This window comes from Macrosteles quadrilineatus, unplaced genomic scaffold (genome assembly GCF_028750875.1).
Source record: "Macrosteles quadrilineatus isolate MER2022 unplaced genomic scaffold, UCM_ALF_1.0 Scaffold_23__1_contigs__length_1887923, whole genome shotgun sequence".
In the NCBI taxonomy this organism is placed as follows: Eukaryota; Metazoa; Arthropoda; class Insecta; order Hemiptera; family Cicadellidae; genus Macrosteles; species Macrosteles quadrilineatus.
The window spans coordinates 552,934-572,885 of NW_026542616.1; the positions used below are offsets into that span (position 1 = coordinate 552,934).

Sequence of the window (19,952 nt, forward strand, 5' to 3'; positions counted from 1 at the left end):
AATCTGTATTTTGACAAGTTAATTATGGTGGTAGGGGAAATCTTGAGTTTAACGAGTACAAACCGTCATTGCCGCTATCAAAATGTATATGTATGGCCGCACTCAAAATACACAATTATAGCTTTCGACTGTTCTGGCTGATTCCTATTCATATTCCAATTAACGCCATTCACGTCTTTCTACTGGTGATGGACCCAGTTGACGACTGAGACATAGATAAAACATATGTTTTATCTATGACGGAGACTATGTGGACTATGAGACCACAGAAAGAAATCTTATCACAGATCCCGAGCTTGACGGGAGCGTCAATTTTCCTTCTCGGTATTTTTAAGCATTATACACCCTCCGCAGCAAACCTGCCGACTAAGCGAATTTACATTTGTCTGAATTGATTTTTAATTTAATCTATTTTAAAAAAAACATTAGGTTTAATGAGTATTTAGGTTTGCTGCTACAAAGAAACTAATAAAGTTTATTTTTTACTAAAATATTAATAGCTTAGTATAAAATAAATAAATTTCCCACGTTTAATGAAAACGTATATGTATAAACAAGCAAACTACAACATTTTACAAGATTCTCTATAAGAATAACATGGGTATTTTAAATTTAAATTTTTTTTTTAACTTTCTGTGTTTACCAATCGTACAAAAACTTTTTGATATACTAAATTATTCGGTTTTAAGCTGTTTAAAAAGGTCTAGATAAATTGGGAAATTTTGTGTTTTGAGGGTCAAAAATGAGAAAACTTACTAACTTCCTACATTTTGTTTGTAAGTAAGGACTGCTTAACTACTGGTTGTCACCACTTATTACTAATTTTGTGTTTTACTATATTGTTACTTATAGTTTATATTTTACTTATATTGTTTTTATATACTTTAACATTATTCTATGGTTGCGGTGGCTAACCAGTAGACTAGTGCTGACAGGCTGTCTATCGTCTGCCTGCAGCCCTGCACGGTGCAAGCTGAATAAGAAGTCCAACTTCAACTTCCAGTGTTGTTTTCTTTGTTGTCACTGTTGTCAGTTGTCAGTGTGGAAAGTCAATGTCAGTGCCGAACCGAACAACCGATTTTAATTAGAAGTTAACCCGAAAGATTGAAATAAGTGCTTATATTACGTATTTTTCTAACGTTAAGTTGTACCCTTTAAATCCTTCCGGTATTTAACTTACAAGCTGTGCGTCAAATTATCTGTAAGTTTCCATTGAAAAAGGCATGCCATTGCCTCCACTACAGCTACCACTAAGGATGTACCAAGTAAGAAATCCTAGCTCAATATTAAAAGAAATCGCTCATAAGCTGGGTTGAATTGGACCTTTGCATGTATTTGCAGTTGTTTTATGTCCCAAAATTTTTCATAATTGCCCATAATATATCAAAACAACTGCCAAGGCCTAATAACTTACTTTAAGACCCACGGATATTATTCTAGAACCATGTCTGTTTTAAGTATTCGTGCTTAGACCTAGGCCTAAATTTGAAATGGGTACAATTTCTTAACCGGGCTACGCTAATATCGATTAATAATCGATATGTTTAAAATTAACTATAGGCTATCAATTATAAAATGAAACTGTCATAACCTAACCTAACTAGCCAAACTTTCTGATAATGAAAAATAGAATGAATGTTTACTGATCAAATTGATTGTTTCAATCAATATTAGGCCTAGCGTATCCCAGCTAAGAAACTGTACCCTTTGGATTAAAAACAACATAAAGTTCAAATATGACTAAGCAAAACTTAAATTAGGCTACGGTAGGCCTACTCAATAAAAGACACATACAGGCAAAAACCAACCAGTTTTAACAAAGGATACCATTTAGAAACATTAATCACAAAACAAGTACGGTAGACCATACCTACCACTTGCAGTCAATCCCACAAGCGCACCTGATCCAAAAAATCTTAAATTCAAGTAACTTATTGCGATTACGTACATCTTATAGGTACTGGATTGTATCCATTGTATTCATTGCAATCTCAAGTCATGTACATTGGTGGGAAAGTAATTTCATTAACAGTTACAAAAATTAACCCCATAACTTACATCTCCATGGTAGAACTTAAATATCTAGAGTGAATTAACCTTAGTAACAATCTTGGTTTTGTGCTCAAATCAATATTTATTTTGATAACTTGCAGGTTAAAATAAGTCATGTACATTGGTGGGAAAGTAATTTCATTAACAGTTACAAAAATTAACCCCATAACTTACATCTCCATGGTAGAACTTAAATATCTAGAGTGAATTAACCTTAGTAACAATCTTGGTTTTGTGCTCAAATCAATATTTATTTTGATAACTTGCAGGTTAAAATTAACCTAGTGTGTAACAACTTATAAGGTTGTGTGGTTGACCAATTTTTCTTGAACACTAAAAGCTTACAACCTTTTTCTTCCTTTATTCTTCTTAAACAGTAGGCATACTGGTGTTGGAACATACTGTAGCGTCTTTGATTTCTGATCTCCCATATTTAAATTGGCTCAACAGTTTCAATTGTCTTTTTGATTCAGGGAAATGCTGTTGAACCGATGCAAGTTGATGCTCCTATGGAAGATAATGACAATACAGAGGAGGACCCATACTTGGTGGAAAACCCAACTTTGGTAAGCTAATGAAAAGATAAAATAAGTTATCAGCCTAAACATTACGCCTAATCTGAATCTAACTTATTTTCAGTGTTCTGTTACATTACAACAAAGGTTTTAAAAGTATTTTAACAGATAATTTTCACATGGGTACTTAGCCCTAGATAAAGTCCTGCCTAAAAGTTTTGTAAATTAACAAAAATACTGGGTAGAAAGGTATCAAAATTAACTCTTCGCTTGGAGAAGCATCTAGTGTTAGGTAAATATAGTCTAGCAAAAGCAAGATTCCCAAACTTTTTTTGCTCACAGGGCCTTACAATCCTGAATTTTTCTCGTTCCCCACCCACTATGTTAGGCTCTAATAATCTATTTTCAAATAAATATAGTATTTAGGTATTTACGATTCTTGTTTTCTGTTTTTAATATTTTAAACACGAGTATTAACTATTAGCTAAATAACTTATTTGCTGATGAATTTGAATCAGGAGAAATTTGAACAATGCTTTAAACCCCTCTAAACCCCATGGAATTTACAATTAATTAACCATTTTTTTTGTTTATTTTTATGTTTCTCCACATTGTGAGCACCAATTTCAAGTATATTTACTATAGCCTATTTTAAGTTTTTGGTGGACACACATGCAGTAAGTAGGGCCTATAGAATAGAAGGAGCAGAATAAGTTTGCCTATGCTGAGGTCTATTCTAATAAACTATGTTATTACCCAGACTGAGTCTCAAATCATAGCCTATTAGGCCGGGGCCACACTCGTCTTATCTCACTGTATTTTTTTCCACAGTTTGATATTATCGCTGTAACTGTTTAAATAGCCTAGTTGTTTTTTTGTTTTTTTAACCAGTCCTAACCTTAATAACAAATTCATTGTTTAAGTTAATTATTGTCTGAACTTGCAGGATCTGGAGGCGTACACTAACAGCTATACAGGGTTGGCAAGATTGTACCGTCTGATGTACATTGCTGATCATTGTCCACCATTGAGGGTAGAAGCTCTGAAAATGGCCATTAACTACGTAATGCAGACGTACAACGTCAACCTTTACCAACAACTGCACAAGAAACTGCAGGAAGCTATACAGTAACAAAATTTACATTGCTTTATAACTTACATAGGCATATTTTTATTATTTAAAAAAATCCCTGATTAGAATATCAAGCTTTGAACACAAGCTCAGCACAACTTGTCTCCCTCACAAGTTTTTAAATTGAAATATGTTTCTATCTTTTAAAATTAGTAAAAAGAAAAAGTCTATGTTGTATTTTAAGTCTGGAATGTATTCTGTTCACAAAATTAAGGTAGTTTTAACTGCTGAAGTCGTCCCCCTCCTCTTAAAAACTCACCTTTAAAACAACAGGTCAATGAGGTATGATTAAATGTCAGCTGCATACCTAAATTTTGGAGTAAACCACTATTGATGAGCTAATAAACTGCTCTAAAGATGGTTTTGTCTGTGTTTAGTAGACTTAATAGACCACATTGTCCTTGTTAAAAAAGAGACTTACCGGTACCTCAAATTAATATTTCTAAATTGGTTATGTACAATACCTAGTAAAAAAGTATTTTTTACTAACATAGGTAATTAGCGTTTCACGGCTATTTATCTAAGATAGAGAAGAAAAAGGCTCAATGACCACTGACTGTAGACCTTTGGGTCTTGAAGGTTATCCTGTTAAAACTAAAAAAAATAATAGGCCCTTAGCGTGTGGTTTGGGTTGGTAAATATTCGCTCCCTGCTAAAAAATTATTACTGACAAAAATCTCTACTCATGCGGCCCAGTCGATGTAAGATTTTAATATCAAACACACTAAACTTGCGGGTTTGTTTGTTTATATTTTAAATGTTGTTATCAACAAGACCTCAAATAAAATATCGGTTGGCCTCTAATGAGTCCTGTTCCGCCAACCAATAGGCATATTTACAATTATTAAGGTTAGTTAAAAGTTGGTAAATTTCTAAAATAAAACTACCGGTATACCAATATAAAATAGTACTACTCACTGTTGATTTGTACATTTTAGTCATAAATTTTTAGTAACTTTAAAACCTTTTCTTTATTCAGGGGGATGTCTTTGCCTGACGTAGCCGGAGGAGGGCTCCAAGACATCCCAACCCCAGATCTGGGGTGGATTGAGTCGAAAAACAAGAAAGGCGCGATGAAACTGGAGAAATTAGACACAGATTTGAAAAACTACAGAAGCAACTCTATCAAGGAGAGCATCCGGAGAGGAAACGACGATTTGGGAGATCACCACCTCGACTGTGGAGACCTCAGTAACGCCCTCAAGTGCTACTCTCGCGCAAGAGACTACTGTACGAGCGGCAGACATGTGGTGAACATGTGTCTCAACGTGATAAAGGTGAGCCGCTGACGTGAGACTGATTGAATATAGAATTTATAAAGACATTATTGTGAAAAATACTCTGATTGATCTGGAAATTTCTAATAAGTCCTTAAAATTGGATTGAGCAAACTCAGATTTTCTATTCCTAAAAACTTTTGAACCTGGTGATACCGGAAATAAACAATTCATCAATATCATCAGTATCAACAGTTTTGAGAAATAGAAAATCAGCATTTTATCCATATTTCATTAATATGAAATCAATACTAGTTCAGTTCTAGAATCCCTTGCATTCTAGTTACTTTTATACTGTTGATTAATGGTGTATTTATTTGGTCAGGATTCTGAATCACATCCTATCATGATGGCAGGTGTAGACTACACACAGCATGGATGTGGTGTCCCTACATAGCTCTATTTTGTGAAGAGAGCTGCTGCTTGATTCCGCCCGTACCTGGCCTAAAATCCTTTACCTTTGTCAGTCATAAAGAATATGACTAAAAATATCATGCATATCTTTTTCGATTAAGCTCAACGTTTTGTTTTGGTCAACAATGCTTCTTCAAACAAACCATGTAAGTTTACTATGTTCTAGGTTAGTGTTTACCTACAGAACTGGTCTCACGTCCTGAGCTACGTCAACAAAGCCGAATCCACACCAGATTTCATTGAGGGTGGGGTAAGTTTTTACCAAAAGTCTAAGTTTCTTTTTATCAAAGTAAAAGTTGACAACATTTTTAAGCTATAATACTCGCTATGATACTCAGAGAACATATTCAATCATTTGTAAATTACTAGATATTTACTAGTAGTCCAGGACCTGACTAGGGTTCTGTGTGCATGTCGTGTATAGAGAATTTTGCTTTTGCATTTCAATATAGGTGTCTTAGGAAGTGTTTTCCACTCGGGTGTCAAGTTCGCACCTGGTACGTTTTCGAGCTATGACGTCATAAAGATGGCGGCTCGGCAATTTTTAAATGCATATATTTCGCAAACCGTTTAACGGATCGGTATGATTCTTTTTTTGTTTGAAAGATATTTTTACAAACTATCTTTTTTGTATTTACACATTTGTTGTAAACTTAATATTCACCGCACAATATTGAAAAACGTTGTTTTTATTGTTATTATATTTATTGTTTTGCTTATAATTTCTTAACCGCTGATAAAATCAAATACCACCCGTGGCAAAAGTTTCAGATAATTCTATACCCTTTCCAATGATACCAAACAATATGTGATTGGACCTAAAAATAAAGCAAAGAGATTGAATAAACCGTAAAAAAACACTGAAAGTGGTGTACGGTCCGGGAAAGATTTAGTCCTGGACATGACTAGGGTTCTGTGTGCATGTCGTGTATAGAGAATTTTGCTTTTGCATTTCAATATAGGTGTCTTAGGAAGTGTTTTCCACTCGGGTGTCAAGTCCGCGCCTGTTTCGTTTTCGAGCTATGACGTCATCAAAATGGCGGCTTGGGCAATTTTTAAATGCGTATATTTCGCATACCGTTTAACGGATCGGGGTGATTCTTTTTTTGTTTGAAAGATAATTTTACAGGAAATGTTTTTTGTATTTACACTTTTGTTGTCAACTTAATATTTATCTCACAATATTAAAAAACGTGGTTTTTAATGTCATTGTTTTTGAAATTTACCTCATAACTTGTTAAACGCTTATAGAATGAAATAACTACCCATTACAAAAGTTGTAGATAATTTTATGCCCTTTCCAACCAAACAATTAATGTTTGAAACTAAAATTAAAGCCAAGAGATTAAATAAACCGTTAACAAACACTTAACATGTCAGAAAGTCCGGAAAATATTGTGGCTGGAACAATTCTTTAAATGCGTATATTTCGCATACTGGTTAAAGAACCGGGATGATTCTTTTTTTGTTTGTAAGATGTTTTTTAAGCCTATCATTTTTGTATTTACACCTTTGTTGTTAACCTACTATTTGTCAAAAAGTTATTAGCAAAAGTAAAATAAAAATAACAATTAAATGTACATTTATTAATATTGTGGGATAGATAGTAGGTTAACAACAAAAGTGTGAAGACAAAAAAGATAGGCTTAAAAACTATCTTACAAACAAAAAAAGAATCATCCCGGTTCGTTAACCAGTATGCGAAATATACGCATTTAAAGAATTGTTCAAGCCGCAATATTTTCCGGACTTTCTACCATGTTACGTGTTAGTTAATGGTTTATTTAATCTCTTGGCTTTAATTTTAGTTTTAAACATTAATTGTTTGGTATTGTTGGAAAGGGCATAAAATCATCTACAACTTTTGTGATGGGTAGTTATTTCATTCTATAAGCGTTTAACAAGTTATGAGGAAACATTAAAAAACAATGACATTAAAAACCACGTTTTTTAATATTGTGAGATAAATATTAAGTTGACAACAAAAGTGTAAATACAAAAAACATTTCCTGTAAAATTATCTTTCAAACAAAAAAAGAATCACCCCGATCCGTTAAACGGTATGCGAAATATACGCATTTAAAAATTGCCCAAGCCGCCATTTTGATGACGTCATAGCTCGAAAACGAAACAGGCGCGGACTTGACACCCGAGTGGAAAACACTTCCTAAGACATCTATATTTAAATGCAAAAGCAAAATTCTCTATACACGACATGCACACAGAACCCTAGTCATGTCCAGGACTAAATCTTTCCCGGACCGAACACCACTTTCAGTGTTTTTTTACGGTTTATTCAATCTCTTTGCTTTATTTTTAGGTCCAATCACATATTGTTTGGTATCATTGGAAAGGGTATAGAATTATCTGAAACTTTTGCCACGGGTGGTATTTGATTTTATCAGTGGTTAAGAAATTATAAGCAAAACAATAAATATAATAACAATAAAAACGACGTTTTTCAATATTGTGCGGTGAATATTAAGTTTACAACAAATGTGTAAATACAAAAAAGATAGTTTGTAAAAATATCTTTCAAACAAAAAAAGAATCATACCGATCCGTTAAACGGTTTGCGAAATATACGCATTTAAAAATTGCCGAGCCGCCATCTTTATGACGTCATAGCTCGAAAACGTACCAGGTGCGAACTTGACACCCGAGTGGAAAACACTTCCTAAGACACCTATATTGAAATGCAAAAGCAAAATTCTCTATACACGACATGCACACAGAACCCTAGTCAGGTCCTGGACTATAGGGCCTACAAGGATTCATGGAGTAGTTCTTGTATTTTTTTAGAAGTGATGGTTTAAGTAAATATTAGGTGACGATCAAATGTGCTCAATGCACTTAGAATTAAGTTTGTATCAGATGACGTAGAGAAATTTGACTTCTGCTTTTTATCATTTTAGTCATGTAAGTAATGCCTCTGAACCTGATTATGTTACAGTACCAATTTTTTTTATTTAGGCTACGATAAAACTCCCAAATATCCAAACTCTAATCACCCAGATCATCTCGAGCTGTTGCAATTTTTAATTTTTCATTATATGTGGTAATGCTTTAAAATTTTGTACGAGTGCCAATTGTTTCCGTCATGTGGTGAGTCTATTGTGTAAAAACATCGAGTCTATAACAGTCATCTGTCTAGTGCCACTCTACTGTCATTTAAAATCCCTTTATTCTTAAAAAATCAAATTAGGCAGATGGGGTCGGGTCCCAATTGATTTGAATGGTAGGAGGTCTGCTGTATCTGATGAAGATGTGTGTTTTTGACACTTGAATCATCTTCTGACATTTGAAAATTAAGGTTCTCATGTTCTGAAAAAATGACTGTGATTATTTTCCAGGCCAAGGAGAGTAACCAGGCTATCCTTACAAGGCTAAAGTGTGCGGCTGGGCTGGCTGAGCTGGCCACCAGCAAGTACAAGACAGCAGCCAAACACTTCCTACAAGCCAGTCTGGACCATTGTGACTTCCCTGAGTTGCTCAGTCCTAGCAATGTGGCTGTTTACGGGGGCCTCTGTGCACTCGCCACCTTCGACCGACAAGAACTGCAGAAGAATGTCATCTTTAGCAGGTAGGTTACTGTAATAAAGGCCTATTAGGTTATTGTAGAACCAGACCCTATGTTAAAGTAGTCACAATTTTTTGAATAAAATGGCCATACAATAGAACTACAATTAACTGCACTCCAACTATCCAAGTCACTTACAGAAATAATTAAAAAATATTTCAATAAAAATGTTTATTAAAGAAGGCAGAAGCCGTGATCACAGCAAAATCCACTATCTCACTCCCGGTTGTGTAGACATCATCACCAACTCCCGCTGTCACGGAAACATTGTCATCGCGGCAAAATCTTGCACATCTTCCACGGTCTTGTAGAAATCATCATTGTTTTTCGTGGTCACTGAAATATTGTCAACATTTTCCGTGACCAAATCTTGAATCTCTCTCCCGGTCAAGTATATCATCATCTTCTCTTGTGGTCACATAAACATCGTTATAGTTTTTTGCGATAGTGGCAAACTCTTGCACATCTTCCGCCGCCGTGTAGACATGAATATCATCTCCAGCAGTCTCGGAAACATTATCATCGTCTTCCGTGATTGCGTCAAAATGTTAAATATATCTCACGGTCTTTATCACCATCTCCCGCGGTCACGGAAACGTCATTTTTTCCCTGATTCTGGAAAAATCGTGAATTTTTCAATTGCAATAGTAAAAGCTCAGCATGATTCGGCCTATTTTCACTAAAATAACCCAAATGTCGGTAAAAATCCAACTAACCAAATTTGTTATTACTGTCCCGGTACCTGAATAGAGTTTGGTCTCAATTGAACCTCTGACAAAATGTACTGGCGTAAATTACTGATTTCTGTAGAGCAGACTAACTTTTTAACCAAGTCAAACTGATAGAACAATTTATTGTAAACTAAACCATTAAGTAACATTAGCTAACACAGTATCAACAAACTAAATGAGAAAATATGAATTTGACTGTGGCGCATTCTGTGAGTTGTTCATTCATTCTACTGTGTTCAATTTGACTAATGAATTTGACAGCTGGTCAATATGATGGGATGTCTACTTCAGTATCCAACGGTCACTGGTAATAGGTATACTAGGTAGGTACCTATTAGGTTACCGTTGTTGTACCAGAGTAGGCTTCACCACTGTTTCATTTTGTGTGTTAACAAGGTTAATTGTTCGGGGAAGCGAGCTGGTCTAGTGGTTAGAGCACGGGACTTCAGTTCCTAAAGTCCCGGGTTCAAATCCCACCAAATCACCATTGGATTTTATCTAAGTGATATCACCCCAACCCTTAGGTAGCCTGAAGTAATGTGAAAAACAATCCCAGGCTCTTGTCTAACGTCTTAAGAAAAAAATACCTCTCTCTGCAGCATACCTGCAGACTAAGCGAATTTCCATTTACCCGATTGGATTTTTGATTAAATTTATTTTAATAACATTATGTTAAACCAGTACCTAGGTTTGCTACTACAGGGAGGGTAATAAGTGTTTAACGTATTTTAGTTTCATAGTTTTTTTAGTAAAATATGAATAGCTAAGTCTAAAATAAATAAATTTGCCAAGTTTGATCAAAATATATTTATTAACAAGCAAGCTATGACCCATAACATGGGAATTTTAAATTCACAATTTATTGAATTTTCTTCGTAACAAAACACCGTACAAAAACACTTCAATACATTATTGGTTTTTTAAGCTCTTTAAAAAGGTCTAAAGAGAAATTGGGAAATTTAGTTTTGAGGCTCAAAAATGAGAAAAACCAATTTTTACCCCATGGAGAAATTCGCTAAAAAAAGGGAGAAAAGATTAATTGTCCGATGAATCTTGGACATGATGTGATCAAACAAAGCCTTTTGATGTGTCGAGTGGAATTCATTTCCACTAAAAAATCTTTCAGTAAAGCCCTATGTAAAGAAAAATAAATGTTCTTTACTTATATTCAAAATATACTCTTTACTTAATTGATCATTCCATCAAATAAAATCACCTCACACCTTTATGTAATGCAATTTGGCTATTCCATACAGGTGTGAGTATAACAAAAAGTTGCCCCCTGGTGGGGTTTTAATGAATTTAATTTAATTTAATCAGACTACTGAGGACAAAATCAATTACAGAGCTGCGCAGTGGAAATAAAGATGTTAAGTGTGGGCCCTGTAATTAAATATCCCAGAAGTCCGATTTATGGACCGTGAGAGGTCTGATATGTTGTCCTCCTTCACACCTTCTTCAGCTTAATTCTAACACTTCTTAAAACTAATAGATGTGTCTATTTGAACACTCCATGAATTAAAATGTGCTGTTCTGATGAAAGATTGTGATATGAACTGATACTCTGTAAAACTGTAAAATTGCACATAATAAAATTGAAATATTGATTGAAAATATTTATGAAACTGTTTGTTCAGGAAATATTTATCAAAGGCATGACTTCAAGATGTTTATATATATGGATTCGGTTAAGCCGATTACTCATGAATTCACCAACTTGATATTAAATATTATTAACTGAACTTATAAAAATTGCACTGTCAAAATATATTTACAAAATGTGATCGTCAACACTCATTGTGTATACTTTGTATACTTCTTTCAGTTAAACCAATACTCTTAAATTTACCAGTATAATATTAATAATATAATACAAAACACAGGATAATGATAAGATGATGATTTGTAAAAATGCTATGTAATGAGTTGAATTGAGCTGTGGTACAAGTAACAGATATAAACAATGTAATAATCTTTTTTGTGCACAATTTAATAATATTTTGAAAGAAAGAGCGAGAGAGTTGATTGCAAGTTAAATTTGGTGGTTTGCCACATTCTAAAACTGCAGAGTCTCGGGAAAACCTAGCCTTGACGATTTTATTTATTTAGTTTAGGCCACCAGACTCCCCAAGGATGTTCGTATATCAAACTGGCCAGTTTACAATTTAATCAAACAGGGACTATTATGTAGGTTTGTGATCTACATCACTCCTTGCTGATCAGTGCAACGGGGCCAATCGACTGCTGAGTCGATTATTTGATAATTTTTATTTAGTATTTAATATTTATGAATTTAATGGGAGTCTATCCTCATGACCCTTTATCAACCCTAGCCTTCGACCGAGCACTCTGTTACCCCCATTTACGTTACACAATCAAACTCTCACTATTAAAAAATGTAATACTGTTCAAAAATTATTCTACACATGAAATTCAAACGTTTTAAATAATAATACTGATGATGATAGAATCTGACTTTACATAGAACACGAAAATAATGATATCACAGATAAACATTGCTCTTTAAATTAATATACCATTTCAATTCAATTTAATAAATAATTTTCATTTGACTAGGTTCACTATTATAACTTAAATTCTTTGTATGACATGACCAAATTTAATAAAACATTTTATCCTGAATCGTGACCATGTGCTCTAAGTAGACCAAATGAAACATGAAAATCTCAGACCAAACAAAACATGATTCATAACTTGTAAAACGAGTGGTACATGTGAAAAAATGTGGCAGATTGGCAAGACTATTTTAATACTAAAACACAAATAACACAAACATTTACTTACGTACACATGTCGACACATTAACATTCATTCCGACGAAGATTCACGCGTACCGAACATTTAAAAACTGACTCGTGGTTTTGTGACTTTTTGTCTGACCGAGCGGAACATCACGACACGGTTTTTTCTGGTGTAGGACTTATTAATTCTTGTTTTTTCGAGCTGGCGTTTAATGATTCAATTGAAAATACCTTCACGACGACCCGCGATTCGCTAGAAACTGACATTTGCTATCGATATGATGCATGTACGAATTTTCATCACGAACGCGAACAATCAATCCGGCATCTCAACTGTCTCGACTTAATACTAATAAAACACACCCCCAAATGCAATTCGGCGAAATTTTGACAATTGCGATCGTTTGATGCACGTAAAATTTCCGCCCGAACGCTAATTTCCGAGCTACGAATTAAGATATTAATAAATTCGTCCTACACCAGCGACAAAACGCGACTTCACATGTTGACTACGCGAGTACTGAGCCACGAGTGACGACGAGACGTTGCACGCGACACGGTTCGAGTGTAGTATTCCTCCGCGTTACGTCATGTTGGACTGACTTGTCCATTGCCTGGCGCGGATTTTAAATCTTTGAATTTAAAATCGGCACAGAAATCTCCCCTGCCAAAAGAAATTGGCCCGAGCGACCTTCAGGTCCGCACGAAGGCCTTTTCCATCCCGGGACAATTTCGACCCGGCGCGACGCTTGACGTGGCAACAGACCCTTCATTCATACGACACATTTTTTTGTTGATTTTTTTTTTCCATTGATTTACATTTAATACATTTAACACGAAACAATTTTACACATAAACATTTGAAATTTGAATAACAAAAATAGAAAATCTGAAACTTTAACAATAATAAACATTTTGCTTTGAGGTCGGTACTGAGAAATTAAAAATTGTTGTCAACTAACACCTTGTGTCATAAACCAAAACTGCATCAATCCATCAACAATTTGAATGGTGTAAACGCGCACGCTTAACACACTGTAGAATTATCTAGCATTCAGCGTTGAGTAGATGTCAACAATCAGTTCATTGACCCGTAGCGCAGTCGACAGTCAGCTGTTGCCGATGGAGTGGGCGGGGGCGGGGGACATTGTTGTGGTGAACGCCCGATGTCTGCCTGTCTGTGCGGGTAGGTTCTACTCTCGCCCCACCACAGCTGGAACGTGACCTCTGTTGGCCAGCCTTCATGTCGCTCACAGTGGTTACATAACATGACTCAGATGATTCATTGTTTCTCAAGATATGTAATTATGAAAATGTTTAAAACAATTGACCTCAGTTTGACTCTATTTACTCAAAATTGAAAACTATTGCACATGTAAATATAAATGTAAATATAAATATAAATAATCTCTGTACGAATATGACACAAATAAATAAACAAGTAAACAAACACAGAAATATCAATGTGGATAATTGCCTTAGAGATAACAACTAATACCCTTATCAATGCCAACCTGCCTGGTAGTAATGCCAATCTGCTTCCTTGTTACCAGACCTCTCAAATTAGTGCTATCACTTTTTGTAAAGAAAAAAAGAAATTCTTCACTTATATTCAAAATATACTCTTTACTTAATTGATCATTCCATCAAATAAAATCACCTCACACCTTTATGTAATGCAATTTGGCTATTCCATACAGGTGTGAGTATAACAAAAAGTTGCCCCCTGGTGGGGTTTTAATGAATTTAATTTAATTTAATCAGACTACTGAGGACAAAATCAATTACAGAGCTGCGCAGTGGAAATAAAGATGTTAAGTGTGGGCCCTGTAATTAAATATCCCAGAAGTCCGATTTATGGACCGTGAGAGGTCTGATATGTTGTCCTCCTTCACACCTTCTTCAGCTTAATTCTAACACTTCTTAAAACTAATAGATGTGTCTATTTGAACACTCCATGAATTAAAATGTGCTGTTCTGATGAAAGATTGTGATATGAACTGATACTCTGTAAAACTGTAAAATTGCACATAATAAAATTGAAATATTGATTGAAAATATTTATGAAACTGTTTGTTCAGGAAATATTTATCAAAGGCATGACTTCAAGATGTTTATATATATGGATTCGGTTAAGCCGATTACTCATGAATTCACCAACTTGATATTAAATATTATGAACTGAACTTATAAAAATTGCACTGTCAAAATATATTTACAAAATGTGATCGTCAACACTCATTGTGTATACTTTGTATACTTCTTTCAGTTAAACCAATACTCTTAAATTTACCAGTATAATATTAATAATATAATACATAACACAGGATAATGATAAGATGATGATTTGTAAAAATGCTATGTAATGAGTTGAATTGAGCTGTGGTACAAGTAACAGATATAAACAATGTAATAATCTTTTTTGTGCACAATTTAATAATATTTTGAAAGAGAGAGCGAGAGAGTTGATTGCAAGTTAAATTTGGTGGTTTGCCACATTCTAAAACTGCAGAGTCTCGGGAAAACCTAGCCTTGACGATTTTATTTATTTAGTTTAGGCCACCAGACTCCCCAAGGATGTTCGTATATCAAACTGGCCAGTTTACAATTTAATCAAACAGGGACTATTATGTAGGTTTGTGATCTACATCACTCCTTGCTGATCAGTGCAACGGGGCCAATCGACTGCTGAGTCGATTATTTGATAATTTTTATTTAGTATTTAATATTTATGAATTTAATGGGAGTCTATCCTCATGACCCTTTATCAACCCTAGCCTTCGACCGAGCACTCTGTTACCCCCATTTACGTTACACAATCAAACTCTCACTATTAAAAAATGTAATACTGTTCAAAAATTATTCTACACATGAAATTCAAACGTTTTAAATAATAATACTGATGATGATAGAATCTGACTTTACATAGAACACGAAAATAATGATATCACAGATAAACATTGCTCTTTAAATTAATATACCATTTCAATTCAATTTAATAAATAATTTTCATTTGACTAGGTTCACTATTATAACTTAAATTCTTTGTATGACATGACCAAATTTAATAAAACATTTTATCCTGAATCGTGACCATGTGCTCTAAGTAGACCAAATGAAACATGAAAATCTCAGACCAAACAAAACATGATTCATAACTTGTAAAACGAGTGGTACATGTGAAAAAATGTGGCAGATTGGCAAGACTATTTTAATACTAAAACACAAATAACACAAACATTTACTTACGTACACATGTCGACACATTAACATTCATTCCGACGAAGATTCACGCGTACCGAACATTTAAAAACTGACTCGTGGTTTTGTGACTTTTTGTCTGACCGAGCGGAACATCACGACACGGTTTTTTCTGGTGTAGGACTTATTAATTCTTGTTTTTTCGAGCTGGCGTTTAATGATTCAATTGAAAATACCTTCACGACGACCCGCGATTCGCTAGAAACTGACATTTGCTATCGATATGATGCATCTACGAATTTTCATCACGAACGCGAACAATCAATCCGGCATCTCAACTGTCTCGACTTAATACTAATAAAACACACCCCCAAATGCAATTCGGCGAAATTTTGACAATTGCGATCGTTTGATGCACGTACAATTTCCGCCCGAACGCTAATTTCCGAGCTACGAATTAAGATATTAATAAATTCGTCCTACACCAGCGACAAAACGCGACTTCACATGTTGACTACGCGAGTACTGAGCCACGAGTGACGACGAGACGTTGCACGCGACACGGTTCGAGTGTAGTATTCCTCCGCGTTACGTCATGTTGGACTGACTTGTCCATTGCCTGGCGCGGATTTTAAATCTTTGAATTTAAAATCGGCACACCTAGAAGTAGGTCATTCAAGTCAGTCTGCTCATGAGTCATTACACTTCTTGTTAATGTGTTGGGCTTGCCGTATAGTACCACTAAAATGTAAAATTTAAAATAGAAACTGCACCAATATTTTATACATTTTTTTATATTTATGAGGCCTTTTGCCAGCTTTGCTGGCACCATTAAACCCATTATTAAAGGCCTCATAAAAATAAAATTTTATAAAATATTGGTGCAGTTTCTATTTTAAATGTTATTCTGCACAAGTGAAACTAAAAAATGATAAGCATTGTTTTTTAATCCTATTTTAAAACATCTTCAGTTGAAAATATTTGCTCATTTTCAACAGCTCATGGACTATGGACTAAATAATGTTGAAATTGGCTTTCCATTTGAAAAACAATTATTTGATTTGGTTTGATGTACATGGTTTACTAATTAAATTGTGTTTTATTTTTGTTTCAGCTCGTTTAAGTTATTTTTAGAATTAGAGCCTCAACTTCGTGATATTATTTTCAAGTTTTACGAGTCCAAATATGCATCCTGTTTAAAGCTTCTAGATGAAATCAAGGTAAGTTGAGAAATTATTAAGTTTTTACCATAAAATGTGTCTACTTAATGAAGACAATACCCTTCAATCAATACATAAACTAATGTGGTTTAAGTAACTTTTCACTGCCTAGAAGGTAGTAATAGTTTTGTTTCATTAAAAACAGATTATTCTTTGGAGATTATAATAACATTGTACTCCTAGAGTGAAAAGGTAGTTTTTAAATCCATGTACAAGACAAAGTAATTTTAAGAATTTCTTTCCTTACTTAATTCTATATTGTAAAATTAAACCCTTTTTGTTTTAGATTTAAGACTGCATTTTAGGATTTGTTTTTGATTAAAAATGTTAGGATTTTAACCTCGCAATACTCTACGACTTAAATTTGTTCTGTTTTCAGGACAACCTGTATCTAGATATGTACCTAGCGCCACACGTTAACACTTTATATACTCAGATACGCAACAGAGCTCTCATACAATACTTTAGGTAAGTCCTTGATCATTTGTACACTGTTATAGAATATACTTTATTGTGACTAAAGCAAAGGTCACTTAAAAGTCATACATTTTAATGGAAGTGGGTACAAACTCGATGTAACTTTTTACTCTTTCAAACCTCATTGTTCAATGGGTAGTATAGCCGAGAAGTATTATTAATTTCAAAATTCAGCTTTGCACAAAGAGGTGTTCACTGATGGTGTGTTGCAGCCCGTACTTGTCTGCGGACATGAGGAAAATGGCTGAAGCTTTGAACACCTCTGTGGGAGCTCTAGAGGATGAACTAATGCAGCTGATATTGGACGGGCAAATCCAGGCTCGGATAGACTCACACAACAAGGTACCAATACTGTTCGATGTTTAGTAAACTGTATTGTACATAAGCGTACTTTAAATTAGATAATAACTTTTAGTAATATGTAAGTGTGTTGTATAGTGGCTAGAACCTCGATTTTCTGTCCGAGAGCATCATATTTTATCCCCGACATAACCCTAAAAATTAGAGAAGTTTGGACTGTTGTTTCTTAGAAGTGTTTGCAATCCATGTTTTCCTGCTTATACCTTAACCTTAAGTATTAAGATTTTATTTTGAACACAATTACTCTTATGATGCTGTGTGCATTTTCCTTTCAAAGATGATGTTGAAATAGAGTTTTTCCCAAGAACCTTCTGGCTACATATGTTTAAGTACAGTAAAACCTCATTAATTTGATAATTTTTGAACCGAGATGTTGTCGAGTTTGGGGGTTGTCAAGTTATCAAGAACATTGAAATTTGTAATGCATTTTAATAAATTAATAAAATTACAGACTAATTTTGTACATGTAAATTTATTTCTCGCATGAGTATCTTCAAAGAATTGTCAAATGTTCAATAATTAAAAGTTGAAAAGTCGAAGACAATAGTCTAAGACAAAGCCAGCTAGATGTGCGCCGTCAGCTGTTGACTGTCGAGTTACAAGGACTGACGAGTTGCCGAGTGTTGAGTTAGTGAGGTTTTACTGTATCAAGATTTGATGGTTCTTTATTTGGAAAACATCAAAAATACTATGAACTCGGGAATTTAGAGATATCTCATACCCTACACACACCTGTTTTGATGCAGTTTTCAGGTACCCAAAAACAACTGGAATCTCTTAACCCAGGATTCAAACCTTCATCACCAGATCATGTTGGTAAAAAAAACATTATTTTCATCAGTAGGCTAACTGTAATTAAAGTAATTTTTACCCTAATAGTAATTACACACTGTTTGCACCTAGATTCTATACGCCAAAGACATGGACCAGCGCAGCACAACCTTTGAAAAGTCACTGGCAGTCGGCCGGGAATACCAGAGACAAACGAGGATGCTAATCCTGCGAGCGGCAATGCTTAGGCATCAGATCCATGTTAAGGTAACACTTATACACGTTACTTCTCTTGAAATCACCATCTTGCTTACTCACTCCCATGGTCTTTATCTTTTGTACTCACGAGCCTATTTGGTATCATCAACTAGGCCTACCTTCCTACAATTCTTTTTAATGCTATAAATCTTCCCCCTGGACCCTAAACATTTTATGCAATTGGCTTCTCAGTTAACTAGGATAAAATACTAGTTATACAATTGTTTAATGTTACATTATTTTATAAAAAATATTTTGGGCAGGTTTACGTATTTTGTGGTAGATAGGATGAACCTTCAGGATGTGTAGGCTCACCTTACTGATTAAAAAGAAAGAACATATTAAACACATGGAAAATAAATATAATAGAATTTGTAGTACGAGACAACAGGGAGGAGCCAATAGGCCCAATAAATCTAGTTCGGTATGTTTGAGTGTATTTTGTGAACTTGATGTTCAAACTGTTTTTGTGCGTTTTCTTTCATTGTTTGGTGAAATATTACAAGTTTTGTGTATAGTGTAAAATTTGTGCTACTTATGCTATTTCCCATTTAGATTAGCCTATAAAAATAACCTTTAAACTAAAGGCTTTTGCTCCATGTAAGGTCATTCAGATAACACTCTTCAGAAGAATCTTAATTACTTACCAAATATGTAATTACATAACTGAACCATCAAAAGGATATGTGATACCTAAGCTGTGCACACTTGTTAACAATGCCATCCTAAATAAAGTTAGTTGCATTAAAATAATCCTTGTTCACAGAGCCCACTGAGAGAAAACAGTCAAGGTGGTGAGATGTCGGTCGCCCCGGGCAACAGCAGTCTCGCTCCTCGGTCATGAAATGTCCCCTAATGTGTCGTCCCATCATTGTTTATTGATTGCTACCCCATAAAGTAATATACTTTAAAATTGGTTCTTATTTTAAATCCTTAAAGATCCAAAAGCTATGTTATCCTCCTTCTAACATACTTCAACCAATGTGTTTGAATTTTTGGAAATTGGAACTGAATATTATGAAATTCAATTTAGATTAAATAAATATATAGGATGGAGAGGACACAGCTAACTCACCTGGTGAAAGGTTGCAGACGAGTCAAAGAACACATAAAACACACACATAATAATAATACTTGATATTTCTGTGATATTTATGTGTTCTTTGACTCGTCTGCAACCTTTCCATCCTATACATTTATTT

The 19,952-nt window shown here is 34.5% G+C and overlaps 1 protein-coding gene across 1 annotated transcript; it reads left to right on the top strand.

Moving 5' to 3' along the window:
• The first annotated feature begins 1,047 nt into the window (after positions 1–1,047).
• LOC129005561 (COP9 signalosome complex subunit 1-like) lies at positions 1,048–19,663 on the top strand. Its single transcript, XM_054434471.1, has 11 exons — positions 1,048–1,265; positions 2,526–2,618; positions 3,514–3,695; positions 4,679–4,976; positions 5,557–5,640; positions 8,744–8,973; positions 16,779–16,884; positions 17,264–17,352; positions 17,574–17,703; positions 18,625–18,759; positions 19,517–19,663. Exons 1-11 carry the CDS (start codon positions 1,224–1,226, stop codon positions 19,592–19,594), a joined length of 1,467 nt encoding a protein of 488 aa, XP_054290446.1. The 5' UTR covers positions 1,048–1,223; the 3' UTR covers positions 19,595–19,663.
• The last annotated feature ends 289 nt before the right edge of the window (positions 19,664–19,952 follow it).

Excerpts from the sequence above, each read along its gene's own strand:
- LOC129005561 (XM_054434471.1), top strand. The coding sequence starts at position 1,224 with ATGCCATTGCCTCCACTACAGCTACCACTAAGGATGTACCAA. Across the intron at positions 5,641-8,743 it reads CAGATTTCATTGAGGGTGGG|GCCAAGGAGAGTAACCAGGC; the intron begins GTAAGTTTTTAC and ends ATTATTTTCCAG. Across the intron at positions 8,974-16,778 it reads AAGAATGTCATCTTTAGCAG|CTCGTTTAAGTTATTTTTAG; the intron begins GTAGGTTACTGT and ends TTTTTGTTTCAG.